The 16,385-nt window shown below is 39.5% G+C and overlaps 1 protein-coding gene across 2 annotated transcripts in view; it reads left to right on the top strand.

Annotated features, from left to right (window-relative positions):
- Positions 1–16,385, top strand: part of CHD2 (chromodomain helicase DNA binding protein 2) — a 121,605-nt gene that overhangs the window by 11,946 nt on the left and 93,274 nt on the right. For both annotated transcript variants that reach the window (XM_082736714.1, XM_082736715.1), the window contains exons 3-4: positions 11,594–11,825; positions 15,526–15,612. In XM_082736714.1, coding sequence (XP_082592840.1) covers positions 11,594–11,825; positions 15,526–15,612 — 319 coding nt within the window. The remainder of the gene's footprint in view (positions 1–11,593; positions 11,826–15,525; positions 15,613–16,385) is intronic.

Below are 16,385 nucleotides of genomic sequence, written 5' to 3'. Positions count from 1 at the left end.
ACTTTAGACACTGGTCTGAAATATTTAGCATAGCCCTTGGTACAGTGAACATGGGTTGTTACCGGGAAAGTTGGGAGTTGGGGTGCATGGGTTTCTCAGTTGGTTAAGTGTCTGCCTTTTGTCACAGGGTGCTGGGATCATGTCCTGCATCTTACTCGCTGCTCAGTGGGGAGCCTGCTTCTCCCTTGCTGTCTGCCATCCTCTCTGCCTACTTGTGCTCTCTCTGTGTCAAGTTAAATAAAATCTTAAAAAAAAAAAAAAAAGTTGGTCTTGATCCTGGGACCACACTTAAGTTCTTTGACACTGGACAGAAGTCATTTACGGCTGAGGTTAGCATTCAGGCTTTTTAAACCTCCTTTGAACATTGGAATTGCTGCTGCCTTACGGAAGTCTAAAGATCATAGCCTAAAAGTAAGGAAAAGAGTAGTTAAGACCCAGAGTGCTGAAAGGAGTTTGTGGCCAAACTAATCCATCTGCCCTCAGGGCTCTGAAATGGTTGTAAGTAAACCACATGAGATGGTGGGATATAGGAGGAGCTTCCCCCTACCTGCTTTCAGTACTTGGTGGCTTTGTTCTTACCCCTGTAGAAAACATGTCCTTTTCTTGTATGATCCTTAGTGCGTTGGCAGATCCAAATTGGGTAGCTATTTGTGAAATGGTTATCTGGTTTGTACCTCACCCAGGCTTCTTGCTCTAATTCACTTTTTCCTAGTGGTTTGTGTCTGTGAGTGTCATTTGTTTGATGCTTCCTGGGATCCTTAGGACTACTCAGCCTTAACTGGTTATGGGGGAGCAGAGGTAGCATGATCAAGACAAGAGGACTTCCGGCTCCATTTGAGAATGTTAGAAGCATGCTTATTACAGTGGATGCTTTTCCCTTGTTTGCACTGAATTTCTGAATATGGGAGGTGCTGATGAGACTTCTCTTTTTAGTATTGGAAACTGTAAGCAGCATTTTTGGGGGCATTTTTTTTTTTCTTAATAGATTGACTTTTTTTCTGAAAAGCGATGGTGTTACCAGTGTTTGAAGTAACTTCCAGAACTGTCAGACCCCAGGAAGGCCTGCTCCTGAATACTGATCAATTCTGAAATGTTAGAAATAGTCCTTTTTGAGAAATTCAGAAAAACTCAGAAAAATGCAAATACAATTAAAAGCTCTATACAAATTACATATCACTAAAATTCTATTTGCCCCTTCTCTTTAGTCACTTTCATGAACTCGGCATATGAAAACTGTTGGCATTTAAAAAACCATGTAACATGGTTTGCACAGTGTTTTGTGTTTTAAAAATCTAATAGTTTTGAAATTGCCAGTGTTACAGATCTAATCCATTTCTAGTCTAACTTGTAGTTGATTGCATAGTATAAATCCACATTTTTTTCCTTTATTTTTTTGGTCTTTATGAGCAGAGCCATGAACACTTTTATACTTTCCCCTCCTGCACAAATTTAATAATTCGTCAGGTTATATACCCACAGAATGAATTGCACCATTTATATGGCTGTTTTGAGGTTTACTCAGAAATGGCAAGTTACTTTGCAAAGCCTCTGCCGATCCCTTTTCGGGTAACAGTATATGAGTACCCTCTTGCCTATTTTCTCTGCATCACTTAGTAGTAGCATACATTTTAATTTCTACAAAGCAGATGAATGTGAAATAATGTGTTGTAATAATACACTTCTCAAATCACTCCTAAGGTTTAATTTCCTTTTCGTAAGTTTTTCTGTAGTTGGTGTCTCTGACCTCTCAGTTTTCTGTGGATTTTTCTTTGATCTGTAATTCTCCTCATATTATATTGAAATTTCTTTTCTCAATATGTTACTTGTGTTTTCATCTTGTTTATAATGTGTGGCGTTTTCTACAGAATGGTAGGACTTGAATCAGAGGTGGAAGTCTTTTTTTTTTTTTTTTTTTAAAGATTTTATTTATTATTTATTTGTCAGAGAGAGAGCGAGCGAGAGCAAGCATAGGCAGACAGAGTGGAAGGCAGAGTCAGAGGGAGAAGCAGGCTCCCTGCGGAGCAAGGAGCCCGATGTGGGACTCGATCCCAGGACGCTGGGATCATGACCTGAGCCGAAGGCAGCTGCTTAACCAACTGAGCCACCCAGGCGTCCCCAGAGGTGGAAGTCTTAACAAAGGCCTTAAATGTCATTCCATTTATTTAAGGAACTGGATCCAGTATTCTTTATCAATAAGAAACTCATGGTTTAATGATCTTTGGCTTTTCCTGCCTCCCAAAACACAGAAGTTGCTCTGTGTCATTTGTGGGTGGTTCAATGATCTGTTTAACTGAAGAATGTATGCAGGGCACAGCAGTGTGAATTCCATACTGTGGGGCAGCGGGATAGAATCCTGTGTATAGACACTAGAGCTAAGCCTCTGCTATAAAGGAGGATAATTTGTCTTAGAGGGTTTTTGTAAAGACTGAGAGGAAGATTTTTGCATATGCTTGATACCTAAGTGCTCCATAAATACTACCTATTAAATCATCGATGGAATTTAGTCTGGAGATAAGTTTTAAGGAATTTCAGTGTAGGTTGCATGGTGGTTTTTACCAGATTTTGCTTTCACCGACAAAAAAAAACCATCCTCTGCCAAGCAGTTCAGCCATTTTGTAAGTACCAGAAAAATAAACACTTACCCAAGTGCTGAAATGGCAGCTCCTGGGCCAAGGACCCACAGGCTGGCTTTTCTTTAAACTGAAGTGTTGCTCTGCTGACCTCTTGTGGCCATTGGGGGAAACAGCTATAAAAAAATTGAAACGGGAACAATAGCTCTTACAATGCCGCTTGCTTTCGAAGCACAGTTGTAAAATACACTTCATGCCATTTTTGTCAACTTCAGAAAGGGTTTTGAAGAGATACCAAATCCTTTTCTATCCACAATTGAAAAGAGGTGTTAAACTTTTTTTTTTTTAAAGATTTTATTTATTTATTTGACAGAGATCACAAGTAGGCAGAGAGGCAGGCAGAGAGAGAGGGAGGGGGGAGCAGGCTCCCTGCTGAGCAGAGAGCCCGATGCGGGACTCGATCCCAGGACCCTGAGATCATGACCTGAGCGGAAGGCAGCGGCTTAACCCACTGAGCCACCCAGACGCCCTAAACTTTTTTTTAATAAACATTTAATTTCTGTTGGAATCTAAAATTCCAGTTTGGGGGCGCCTTGGTGGCTCAGTCAGTTAAGCATCTGCCTTCGGCTCGGGTCACGATTTGGAGTCTCCGGATGGAGCCCTCACCAGGTTCCCTGCGCTGCAGGGAGTCTGCTTCTCCTTCTGCCCCTCCTCACCCTGCTCATGCTATTTTTCTCTCTCTTTCTCAAATAAATAAAATCTTAAAAAAAAAATTCCAGTTTTGATGAGTCCCTTTCATTATTTTTGAATTGTATTTCCATGTAGTGATTGTTTACAAGACTTGTTTGCAAATTAGATTTTGAGTAATTTTAATATTCACGTATTTTTTCATAAGGATTCTGTATATGTGATGGATTCCTGAATATCCCATTTTTAATTGCTTTAGCACTACTAATGACTTTGTTAATCAGGTAATTTTATGACTTTCTTTGTTGAGGTAAAAGCTTAAATAAAGGACTCTCCCTCTCTCCCCCCACTAACTCAGTTTGACCCATTTATTTGAGTCTTGTGGATTTTCCACATCTCCTGGTCTAAGTTGGCATCACAAGCTGTAATTATTGATAATGATTTAGTATTATGATTAGGCATTAATAACAAATCTGGATAATATTTAATCCTATCATTTGAGGGAATAATCAGATTATCGGTGCTTTAAATGTGTAGGTATTTATAGTTTTTGTTTGTTTTTCAATATTCCTTTTTTTCCCCTTTTTAAACAAATACTGCTTTTCTTTTTCAGCATTTAGGAGCTTACCCTCATAGGAGAGAAGCATGCAAATTAGAGTTACACCTAAAAAAGTTAAGACTTTTTTCCATCGTATAGGAAGTATATTTACTTTTTCTAGTTTTATTGAGGAAATAATTGGCATATGTTACTATAGTTTTAAGGCATACAGCGTGGTGATTTAATTTTCATATACTGCGAAATGATTACTGCAGTAACATCTATCACTCATACTGATACAGTAAAAAAAAATTTTTTTTCTTCTTGTAGTGAAAACTTACAGGATTTAACTCTTTTAACTTTCCAATATATCCTACAGCAGTGTTGACTGTAGTCATCATGTTGTATGTTACTAGTACTAGTTACTAGTGACATACTAGTTTTATGTTATCTAGTACTTACCTGTCTTATAACTGGAAGTCTGTACCTTCTAAAAATACCTTCTTCCAGTTACTAGCTTATTTCTTTTTTTGGATTCCATGTGAGACCACACAGTATTTATTTTTTTACGTGAGACTGTACAGTATTTAGTATTTGTCTGTCTTAGTTGTTTACATGTGTTGGCTATTGTAAGGAATGCTGCCAATTTTTTGAGTATCCTCCATACTGTTTTCCATGGTGACTATACCAATTTACAGTCTTATTAGCAGTGGACAAGGGTTCCCTTTTGTCCACATCCTTGCCAACCCTTGTTTGATCTCTTGTCTTCTTGGTGATGGCCTTTCTAACAGGTGTGAGGTGATACCTCATTGTGGCTTTAATTTGCGTTTCCCTACTGACTAGTGATGTCGAGCATCTACTCGTAAACCTGTTGGTCTTTTGTATATCTTTGGAGAAATGTCTCTTGAGGTGCTTTGCACATTTTTTAAATTTAAAAAAATTTTTGAAAGATTTTATTTTTCAGAGAGCGCGAGCAAGCACAAGCGGCGAGCATAAGCAGGGGTAGCGGCAGCGGGCGGAGGGAGAAGCAGGCTCCCCGCTGAGCGAGCAGCCTGATGCAGGACTCCATGCCAGGACCCTGGAATCATGACCTGAACCATCCTGGCCTGGGTGTCTCAGTCGTTAAGTGTCTGTCTGTGGCTTGTGGGATCGAGCTCTGCATTGTGCTTCCTGCTCAGTGGAGAGCCTGCTTCTCCCTCTCCCACTCCCCCTGCTTGTGTTCTTCCTCTCACTGTGTCTCTCTCTGTCAAATAAATAAATAAAAATCTTTAAAATATTTATGTATTTATTTGAGAGAAAGAGAAAGTGTGCACCCATGTGCGTGAGGGGAAGTGGACGGAAAGGGCTAAGCCGACTCCCCACTGAGTAGGGAGCCCCCCATGTGGGGCTCAATTCCAGGGCCCTGAGATCATGATCTGAGCTGAAGGCAGACACTTAGCCGACTTAGCCACCCAGGTGCCCCATTAATTTGTTAATTTTTAATGTATTTGTTTTTTGCCATTGAGTTGTTCTTTCTATATTTTGGATATTAACTCTTTATCTGATAAATGCTTTGCAATTTTTTTTTTTCCATTTTGTGGGTTGTCTTTTCACTTTGTTGGTGGTTTTTTTTTTTTTGGCTGTGCAGAAGGTTTTTAGTTTGATGTAGTCCCACTTGAGTTTTTGACTTTGTTGCTGGTACTTTATTTATATACTTATTTATTGTTGCTGGTACTTTAGATGGCATATCGAAAAAATCATTACCAACTACTGGCAAGGAGCTTTATTTCTGTGTCTTCTGGGAATTTCATGGTTGCAGGTCATACATACAAGTTTTTAATCAATTTTGCCTTTATTTTTGTGCGTGGGGTAGGATATGGGTCCAGTTAGATTGTTTAACCTGGGGTATCCAGCTATTCCAGCACATTTATTGAAGAAATAGTCTTTTCTCCATTGAGTTTTCTTGTCAAATATTAGTCGATTGTGTATGCTTGAGTTTATTTCTGGGCTCTGAGATCTGGTCCACTGTTTTTTTTTTGTTTGTTTGTTTGTTTGTTTGTTGTTTTTTGTTTTGTTTTTTTTCCTGTTTAAATGCCAGTACCATCCTGTTTTGATGCCTATAGCTTTATACTATAGGTTGAAAGTAGGAAGTGTGATGCCTCTACATTCTTGTTTCTCAAGATTATTTTGGCTCTTTGGAGGTTTTGCAGTTTCATACAAATTTTAAGATTGCTTTTTTTCCTTCTGTAAAAAATAACATTGAAATCTTAGTAGGCATTGTATTGAACCTATAGCTGACGTTTGGTAATAGTGACATTTTAACAATATTTTTCCCACTTAATGAACATGGGATACTTTTCCATTTGTGCTTTTTTTTTTTTTTTAAGTTTTTATTTTCAAGTAATCTCTGTATCCAGTGTGGGGCTCGAACTTAAAACCTTGAGAAAAGGAGTCACACGTTCCACCAGTTAAGCCTTCCAGACCCCCCACCCCGCCATTTGTGTCATATTTTATTTTTTTCATTAACATTTTGCAGTTTTCAGAGTAGTGATCTTTCACCTCAGTTAAATATTTTCGTAAGTATTTTATGTTGGTGATGCTGTTGTAAATGGGTTCAATTTCTTTGTTTCTTAGAAAATTTGTTTTTAGTGTATAGAAATACTGCTGATTTTTGTATGTTAATTTTGTATCCTGTAACTTTCCTGAATTCACTGATTGGATCTAACAGTGTTTTGGTTGAGCCTTTAGGATTTTCTCCATATGAAATCATGTCATCTGCAAATAGAGACAATTTTACTTCTTTTTCAGTTATGTTGATTTCCTTTTCTTGCCTGATTGCTGTAGCTAGGACTTACGTACTGTGTTGAATAGGAGAAGTAAGAGTGGGCACTCTTGTGCCTGATCTGATTGGAAAGGCTTTCAGCTTGTTCACTGTTGAGTATGACATTAGCTGTGGGAAGGCTTGCTTTCTTTCTTTTTAAAACACCTTTTTCCCCTGAATATTATTCTAAGTATATTATATTTAATAAGTCATTTATATTTAAAGTCCTATTTGACTTGATGGTTTAAAAAATAATTTAAGAAACAAACAAACAAACAAAAAGAAACAGTCTTTCACTCATATTCTTAGCTCATCTTGTGTAGGATTGGGGGTACTTCTATCCTTTGCCTTGCATTTGGTTCTTTTGTCTGGGTTTAATGTGAACCATTTTAACTGTTAAAAAGACTGATACTTACATAATGAACAATTGCGAACTCACCACTCAGCTTCAGTCATAAAACATCACCAGTGTCATTCTCTGATCACATCTGCCTTGCTCAACCCTAGAGGTAAGTACAGTTGTGAATTTGATGTTTATTTTTTTAGAGGTTTGATTTTCATTCTCCTTTTTTTTTGATATTACACAAGTAGTTTATTGTATCCATTAGTAATACTTCAAATAACTTATCCAACAGAATAAACCACTGTTAACAGTTTTGTGATTAAAGTGTATCTGTGCACATAGATAGGTGTTGATGGCAAACATGGCTATTTTTTTTTCCTGCAAAGCTATTTGTGTACACTGTTACATTTCTAGGGTCACTTTCCTACACAAACACAAGAATGCAGCTGCTCAAGAAGGCATATACAAGGATATTTATAGCTTGTTGGTTACAATGAGCAATTTGGAAACCTAAATATTCTAGTCAGAGATACAGAAATGTAGAGTGTATCAAGGATTTTTGTAGCTTATTGGCTAAGAGAACTGTTTAAGAATATCCTCAATATCTCAGGAATAGGGGATGGATTAAATAAAATGTATCCATATTATGAGGCAGTTAAAGGGAGTGGGGTAGCCTACTTATACACGCCTCCATGTGGGTGCTGATGTGGGACATTTCCATCACATCTACAGTGATTACTGTTTTTTAGCACAAAAGGCTCACAGGATTTCCAGTTAACTGGGCCATTCTGGTTATCTTCAGCCGACTAATGCTGCTATTTCTGGCTTTCTGTTTCTTTAAGTTGAGAGTTGAATATTTTCTGTCTTGTTGGAATGTTTTGTATTTCATGGAACATCCTATGGTCTTGTGATGGTTTTAGTTGGTGGTGATTGTCAAAATGTGATTCTAGCCTTAATCTCTTGTCTGGAGATACTAAGCATTATAGTAAGTAAAAAAATATGGGGCGCCTGGGTGGCTCAGTGGGTTAAGCCTCTGGCTTTGGCTCAGGTCATGATCCCGGGGTCCTGGGATGAGCCCCATATTGGGCTCTGCTCAACAGGGAGCCTGCTTCCTCCTCTCTCTCTGCCTGCCTCTCTGCCTACTTGTGATCTCTGTCTGTCAAATAAATAAAAAATCTTAAAAAAAAAATTTCAAAAGGATTTTAAAAAGATTGCATATTCTAGCGAAGTCAGGGAGTCCCCCTGTCTGTTGTCTTCTCTGGCGTACTGGTACAGGGAACATCATAGAAGACAGTTTTGCTCTCAAGTCTGTTGGGGAGGTTGACAAGTGACCAAGTTACTTGTATAGGAATGGGACACATGGTAGGCAAAGAGGCACAGATGTTAATATAATGAAGCCCAGCCCTTTGGTTGGGATGTGTGTCATTGCCCAAAGTGAGGAGAGCCAGCGGGGCATTGGTGGTGGGAGCTCACGCTGAAATGAGGCCGCCTGTTTGAGTTCCCAGGGGCATGAACTGCTGTGGCAGAGTATTACGGAAGTACTTCGTAGGCACTGAGTTTAGGATTGGAGAGGACACAAGGAATGTTTTCCGAGAGAAGGGTAATAATACCCGAGGTATTATGTATTATAGTTGTATGTTGTTATATATATTACATTTTTATATATATTATGAATTACATCTCTGGGATAAAATACTAGCGGTATCTGTCACCCGCAGAGATTGAGCAATCCTCGGGCTTCCTCTGTGTCCTACAAGTGGTTCAGTGAGGCTGGAGCAGTGGGGGTGAGGGGAAGGAGGGCCGAAGCCCTGAGTCTTGAGAACTTGAGGAGGGAGGCCAGGTTTCACAGGCACGTGGAGGGAGACTGGGGGTTCCCAGTGACCGCCTAGGCAGCTGGGGGAGGTGGGCAGCCAGCTCCTCATCCTCAGGCCTCTCTAAGCCTGCAGGCACTTTGGTATGTAGATGCAGCCTCCAGGTACATTCCTAACACCCTTCCAAGTGCGTAGAAAGAGGTTTCTTTCTAAACTCCTCTTCAGGAAATTCTGGAACTGTCCCTGTGATCAAATGGTGGAGGCAAAGGTAATAAATTCTAACTATTGCCATAAACTGTGTGGTACTGGTTGACTCATGAGCACTAGCAGGGAAGAACTTTGGGTTAGAAGGGGAACCTGAGCTTAGATGTGAAATTCTGAAAATCCTACTAATGTTTGGGTAAGGTTTTGTCATTTATAGGGTCCTGCTGTCCTGCCTGCCATTCGGTGCTCTCATGACCTTGCCGAGGATGGCACAGGTTAAAAAGTGGCATGGCCGTGAGAGAGGAGCTAGGACAGAGACCCAAGCTGTGGATGCTGAAGCCTGTACTTTTAAATCTTTTTTTTTTTTAATAGATTTGATTTTTATTTATTTGACAGGCAGAGATCACAAGTAGGCAGAGAAGCAGGCAGAGAGAGAGGAGGAAGCAGGCTCCCCGCCGAGCAGAGCCAGGGATGGGGCTCCATCCCGGGACCCTGGGATCATGACCCAAGACGAAGGCAGAGGCTTTAACCCACTGAGCCACCCAGGCACCCCAAAGCCTGCACTTTTTACTACACTGTCCAGCCTTCCTCTTTGTTTTTTTTGCCTGATGACCACCTTGTGCTTGGTCACAGGTGGAGAGTAAGTGACTTAAGATACCTTAGTCAGCTGGATTGGGCAGCTTTTACTCTCCAAAGGGCCAAGGGGTCAGTCAGTATAATGAGGCCTTGGAAGTGTTGAGTCACCTGTTACAGGGATCTCTGACTGGTTTTGGACATTGTGTAACAGGGACAAGGTTTATTTTCTGAGTTGCTAACATTTTAAAGTAGAAGAATATGGGCATTAGAGCCAGACTTGAGTGTTGGGATCCCTGCTGTTTCAGGTTTCTCATCTTCTTCTTTCTTTTCTTTTTTAAGATTTATGTATTTACTTACTTGTCAGAGAGAGAGAAGGCACGGGCACTGCGCTGGGTTCACAAGCAGGGGGAGTGGCAGACGGGAAGAAACAGACTTCCTGTTGATCGGGGAGCCCAATGTGGGACTTAATCCTGGGACCCCTGGGCTCATGAACTGAGCTGAAGGTGGACACTTAACCCACTTGAGCCACCCAGGTGTCCCGCAGTTTTCTCATCTTTCACATGGGGATAGTAATTCCTAATAGGATTATTTTGGGTAATAAGCAAGGTAATATATATACATATACATATATATATATATATAGTCCTTTAAGTAACGCTGGGTACCTATTAGAGGATTAAGCAGTTAATATGTGGTGTCCCCTTCCTTTCTCCCCTCCCCAAGCTAGACTCCCCTGCCCCCCCAACCCCATTCTCATCGATTGCTCCCTCATCTAAACTAAAAGGCTTCAGGGCTGTAATGTGCTTGTGTGGATCACTTCGGATTTTGGGTATCAGTCCCAGTTCCTGTGTCCTGCCCCTGTCCATTCTGTGGACGTGTTTGTCAAGTGATAGGCCCTCATTGCTAGTTGGGAAGATACAGTGGTGGTAAATTCGGAGCCTTCTTTATCCTCTTGGGCTTCATGCCGTGGGAACTCAAGGACCCTTTTGTTAAGTTACCATGAACCCTGGGTTCTGGGTTGCTAATGCGCTTCCCCTCCTGTGCTCCAGCTCTGAGCAGAAGAGTTGGACGGCCCAGGTGTTTTTGTGGAGTCGATCCAGTTTCGGTCTTTCCCTTTAAAGTAACTTCACTGATACTGATGTGCCCCTGAATTGCTTTTACTCTACGGGGAGGGCCTATTGATTGCTCAACTCCCGGAAGATGATACCCCATCTTCCTATAGCCTTGTGGTGCTTCTGTTTTGTGGCTTCGGCTGTCATCTGCCTACCTAGGTTGCTTTTTCCTGAGGGGTGTTTGGAAGGATGAAGGAGTGGGATGTGTGGTAGCCCATAGTGGTCTTTTTTGGATTAGGCGTTCACGTCCCACTAGGAATGCTCTTTTTGAGTTTTTTCTGTTAATTGTACCAGGGCCAGAACTCATTGCCAGAGATTGCAAGGCAGGACATCTGGTTGGGGGTAATGTGTATGTGTTTTCATACAGCTCTCCAGATGAGTTTGATTTGCACCTGTGGTTGAGAACCAGTGATTGGATAATTGAACCAGGTTGTGTTCTTACTCTTGGGGTAACGTTGCTTACCCCAGTAACGTTGCTTTGCTTTTTTTTGTTCTGCGTTGGGTTTTTCCTTTGTGTGGGTGGGGGGTTTGTCTTAGGGAGAGAATGATACTGAACAAATGAGACTTAGTGGATCCAGACTGGTTGACCTTCGTGTGTCCCCTTGGGAGACTTGCTATTCTATTTCTGAGCTTTTGTTTTTCCTCATCTGATTGAAGGAGAAGATAATATCCCTCTTTGGAGTTTTATAAAAGAACTAACCTATACAAATTAAGTGGTAAATGGCATGATCTAAGCACTCAGGAAATTGTAGATACTAGGGAGGTTGGGAATGATAATAATGACATTATTTGCAGTATAAAAATATAAATCCGAATTTGAAGATTTTGATTTTGTATTACCAGAATCAATACTCTGCTTTCATTTTACCGCTTCTTAAAAAAACAGATTCTACAAAAACAGATTTATGTGCAGTTCTTACATCTTAATTTTTTTCTTTTTTTTTCAATTAAGTCACTCAGCATCTGAAGAAGCTTCCGGTTCAGACTCAGGAAGCCAGTCGGAGAGTGAGCAGGGCAGTGATCCAGGAAGTGGCCATGGCAGTGAGTCAAATAGCAGTTCTGAGTCTTCAGAGAGCCAGTCGGAATCTGAAAGTGAGTCGGCGGGTTCCAAATCCCAGCCAGTCCTTCCAGAAGCCAAAGAGAAGCCAGCCTCTAAGAAGGAACGGATAGCGGACGTGAAGAAGGTATCTACTTTGCTATACAGAGAAAGTGTGCTGCGAGCTAGGACCAGCTAGCAGACCTCTATTTCCCATGGAAAACTTATGAGTTAATCTGGATAATAAAAACTGTAGCTACCTTTTGTAATCATCTATTGCCTGTGGATATAAACAGGGACTGCTTTCTGTTCGGGGCCATAAGGAAAATAATTACATGAACCGTCAAATTACAAAGCAAAAAGGCACATTTTTATAATTTTTTTTTTTAAAGAGTGAGCAAGCTAGTTGGGGGAAGGGGCAAAGGGTGAGGGGGAAAGAGAATCTTCCGTGGGGTCCATCCCCAGCATGGAGCCGGACACAGGGCTTGATTTCATGACCCTGAGATCATGACCTGAGGTGAAATCAAGAATCGAATGCTTAACCAGCTGAGGCACCCAGGCACGCCTATAGTTTTGGTTTTTAACATTTAAAAAGGTAATAGCCAATACTGAACAATACTAGAGAGAATTACTGACAGATGATTATGGAATGTAGTTGTAAAGCTTAGTGATGGATGATAACAGTTCAAGAATAAGGATAGTTTTTTCGTATCTGAAGCATGGAAGAGAAATACTTCTCATAGGAAAAAAAGTTAATCTGCATCTAGGCAATGTAAGTATTATGAACTTAGAAGAGTCTTCTAGCAAAGAGTGCAAACAAGCCAAAATTCTAAGTGCATAGTGTGGTCTCATTGAGGCACAAACTTTGAAGTGCATTCTTTTTAGGGAAAAATTAATGAGTTGGCCTAATTACAAGAATGCAGCCAATCTTTTAAAATTCCATTTTGAGACAGTTATATTTGAATCACTGAAAATAGAAAAGAATATTCTTTTAGATTAAGAATAAAATGCCCTAGTGAAATAAAAAGCTTTGTGCTGAGTTGGTTTTTATTCTTCTAAGATAGAAATCTAAGCACATATTTTTGTAGTAGTACAAGCAATTTAAAATGCAGGTTCTACAGAATAGCTTCAACAGATGTGCTGTGAGGGATGGGAAAAGGAAAGCTGTCCTTGCTACTTTGTTAACAGAGGAGTGACTTTCAGACACTCAGCTACTCTACCTGCTCATTGTGTGGGTGGACCTTTCACAAGAGGGAATACATGTAGAAACACCTATTAGAGGTTTTGCTCTGAGTATCACTAAACTCAGACTTACTGCCCAGGCTTGTAGCGGAAGGCTTTTCTCTGTGATCTTCAGAGTGTAGTGTCAGAGCCTGCTTTCCTCTCCATCTAGATCAGGTGCTCTTTTCAGAACACCAACACACAATTTGGAGGGAAGTATAATGGGTTGAAAAAGTCTGGGTATGACTTTCATCTGTGCAGTGGAGATTTCTTGACTTGCGGAGTAAAGGAAACCATGGAAACCATATTACTTAACATAGTGCTTAAAACGTCACTGAGATCATGTTGATCAGGATTCACAGTGGTTAAGTTTTAAGACCTTATATATTTAACCTTATATAAAAAAATGAAGGGAACTAAGAAGGGAAATCATGGCTAAGACTGAATTTCATAATGGAAGTACAGCTTCAGACAGAAATATTAAAATATACTTCCAGAGTTAAGGTGATTAATTCCAAGAAGTTAAATAGTAAGGTTAATGCGTGGATGTGTGTTCTAACCAGTTAGAATGATTGGATTTTGACTTTAAGGATATTATTCTAAAATGAGAACTTCTGAGGAAAGCTCTTTGTTTTCTGTATACAGAGAACAATGTCCCTTTACATGGTAGCTTTTTTACTGAAGGGTTGAATTAGATATTGTGGCCATCAAAAGGACAGAGATGAACTCAGGATGATATTAGTATGTGTACATTATGGTATAATACAGTCCTAGGGTTTGAGCCTGGATTCCTAGTATTTTAAAATGATAAAACTAATCAGTGGTCTTTTCAGTGATTTAGCAGTCCGAGTTTATAAAAGCTTCTTAAATACCTGTGCTGAGTAAAGAAATTTCACAGCTCTAACACAGTTCCAAAAAGGGGTCAGGGTTGAGGTAGAGGTTGGGATTGGCATGGCTAGGTAAACCTTTTTGTCGCCTTTCTTTCTCTTTCAGATTTGTTCAGTGTTCTGCTGCCTCTGTCACCTAGATTTCTTGCCACTTGGTTATTCCTAACTCTGGTTGGGCACTTTGTCTTCTCAGCTCTGAGATTATTTCAAGGCCATTATGGATTTGTCACCTTTATAAACTGAGAACACTGGATTCCATGATAAAATTGATTTCTTGTTCTAAAATGCCTTTTCCTAGAACATCTTCCTTGTTTTCTTTTGGAGGCCTTGGTTTTCTTCAGCTTACTTGGCATTTTTTTTTTTTTTTAAAGGCACTTTGGTAATATCCTCCCTTGCCTTAATAACATTCTGTTTTTTTCTGAGTCGTCTTTCATCAGTTTTGTCTTTTTTGGGGTACACTTTCCACACACTTCATGAGTCTCAGCCAGGGGCTTCTGTGGCTTCACTTTCTAAATATTTTCATGAGATTTGCTGTTACCTGTATTTTGACAACAAACCCACATTTCTAATCTTGGCTCTCAGGCATTTCTTCTACATGTTTATTGACATCTTCATTTCAGTGTTCCCACAATCCATCCAAATTCATTTTGCCTCTGTGTAACTGATTTCATTAGAAGAACACCATGATATACTTGGTAATAATTATCTGTGGGAAGGAGACCGAGGTGGGGGTTATAGACACTCAGAGGTTTTGTGGGGCCTTCTACATTTTTTCTATACATTTGTTGATTTGAGTCTTTTATAAGATGATGTTGGTATATTGTGGGGGGGTGGGGGGAAACTGTCTCTCCAACTAAGCTCTCCTACTTATCTATTTTCAGTAGAAAAAGGTGGTTTTATGAAGGCACGGGAACAGGACCCATAGACAGAAAGAGCTGCCTACTTATTTTGAGATTTTGTTTTATTCAAGTAATCTGTACAAGCAACATGGGGCTTGAACTTAGAACCATGAGATCAAGAGTTGCATGTGACTGAGCCAGCCAGGTGCTCCTACTTTTTTCTTTTTCTTTTTTTTTTTTTTTAATTACTAGTGAAGATTGTTACTAAAAATCAAGTCCCAAAAACCAGGCAAAGGCTAATTACTGTTGAAGAATAAAGTAGAATGATCCAGAGAAAGATTGGCAGTGGTGCTCATTTCTGGAACTTCTAGCTAAGTGTCAGAAATGCCCAATATGCGTGCTTTTGGCATGTTGTGTAAGCATCCTGAGGAATTTAAAGAAATAGACAAATGTTCTGATTCTTACTTAATTAGAATTGTCGGGGACTTGCTTGTTTTTTGAGCTCCCAGATAGGTCAGTGTGCAGTCACACCTGAAACTGGAATGCATTAGGGACTTAAAATTCATCAGTAAAAACTTTGTCTTCAGTGGAAGCCTTGCTTTGTCTTCAGTGGAAGCCTTGCTGTATTACTCAAGTGTAAGTTTATATTTTAATGACCAGTAATCAGCATACCATGTAGTTTGAGAGCCATTCAGTAAAGAAGAGGCATTGTTAAACTTCACCATGTTCAGGATAATACAGGTAGTACTTTATTATCTCTAAACAAAGCTAACACAAAACAACCCTTTTAATATTTAGTTACTTAAATTTTTTTTTAGATGGGGATACATGTCTCAGTAATGAAAATAGTAAATGGGGGATCAAGAAAAAAGGATTCACACGTGGTCTATTAATTTTACAGATGTGGGAAGAATATCCTGATGTTTATGGGGTTAGGAGGTCAAACCGAAGCAGACAAGAACCATCACGATTTAATATTAAGGAGGAGGTAAGAAAAAGAAATGCTTTAAGAGGATACATTTAAATTCCTTATTTGACCTCATCCTTTTCAACTCTGGTGTGTATGTTCCCATTAACGTGAGCCTTATGCCTGAGAATTAAGTGACTCTGTTGCAAGCTTTCTCAACCTAGAACTGCAGGGAAAACCACAGGTGTCTTTTAAAGAAAAGAAATTTACCAGGAAGATTGTGTCACAATGAATGTTTTAGTAGAGTGTTAGAGTATATTATACAGTATTGGCTTCACATCTTTATTTTCATTTTTTTAAAATGTTTCTGGATTTCAAGTGAAATTGATGATTGCAAGAAGTTTATCTTTTAAAATAACCTAGTTTGTAAATCTCCTAGATTTTGTTAAATGAGTCACTAGCTTGGTAAATGTAATAATGGACGTAGTTTCAGATTTATTTTCTGAGAAAGGAAGGAGAGTTTGTGTAACCTAAGTAATGTGTTTTAACTAATTCTTCAAATTTGCTTTCTGTTTTTAGTGTGCAGTATAAAACACTTCACACATATAACTCTGATCTAATTGTGAGAGATTGAATGGATTGGTGATTTTTAAAAATTGATATTATGTACTGGGTTCTTTTGTTTCCATAGCATCAGACTTTTCTCACCTTTCTCAGTTTGTGTGGTATTTTTGTCCGTTCTTACCTCTATATTGGGTTTATAGACCACATTCTGAAGAGATGCTCTTTTACGTCTCCGTGAAATGGCCCCTTTCTGCATTCTTAGGAGGACTTTGCTATTCTTAACTATGTAA

Source organism: Mustela nivalis (genome assembly GCF_964662115.1).
Source record: "Mustela nivalis genome assembly, chromosome: 6".
Lineage (NCBI taxonomy): Eukaryota > Metazoa > Chordata > Mammalia > Carnivora > Mustelidae > Mustela > Mustela nivalis.
The sequence above is the reverse complement of the archived record's forward strand: the minus strand, read 5'-3'. Positions and strand labels throughout refer to the sequence as shown.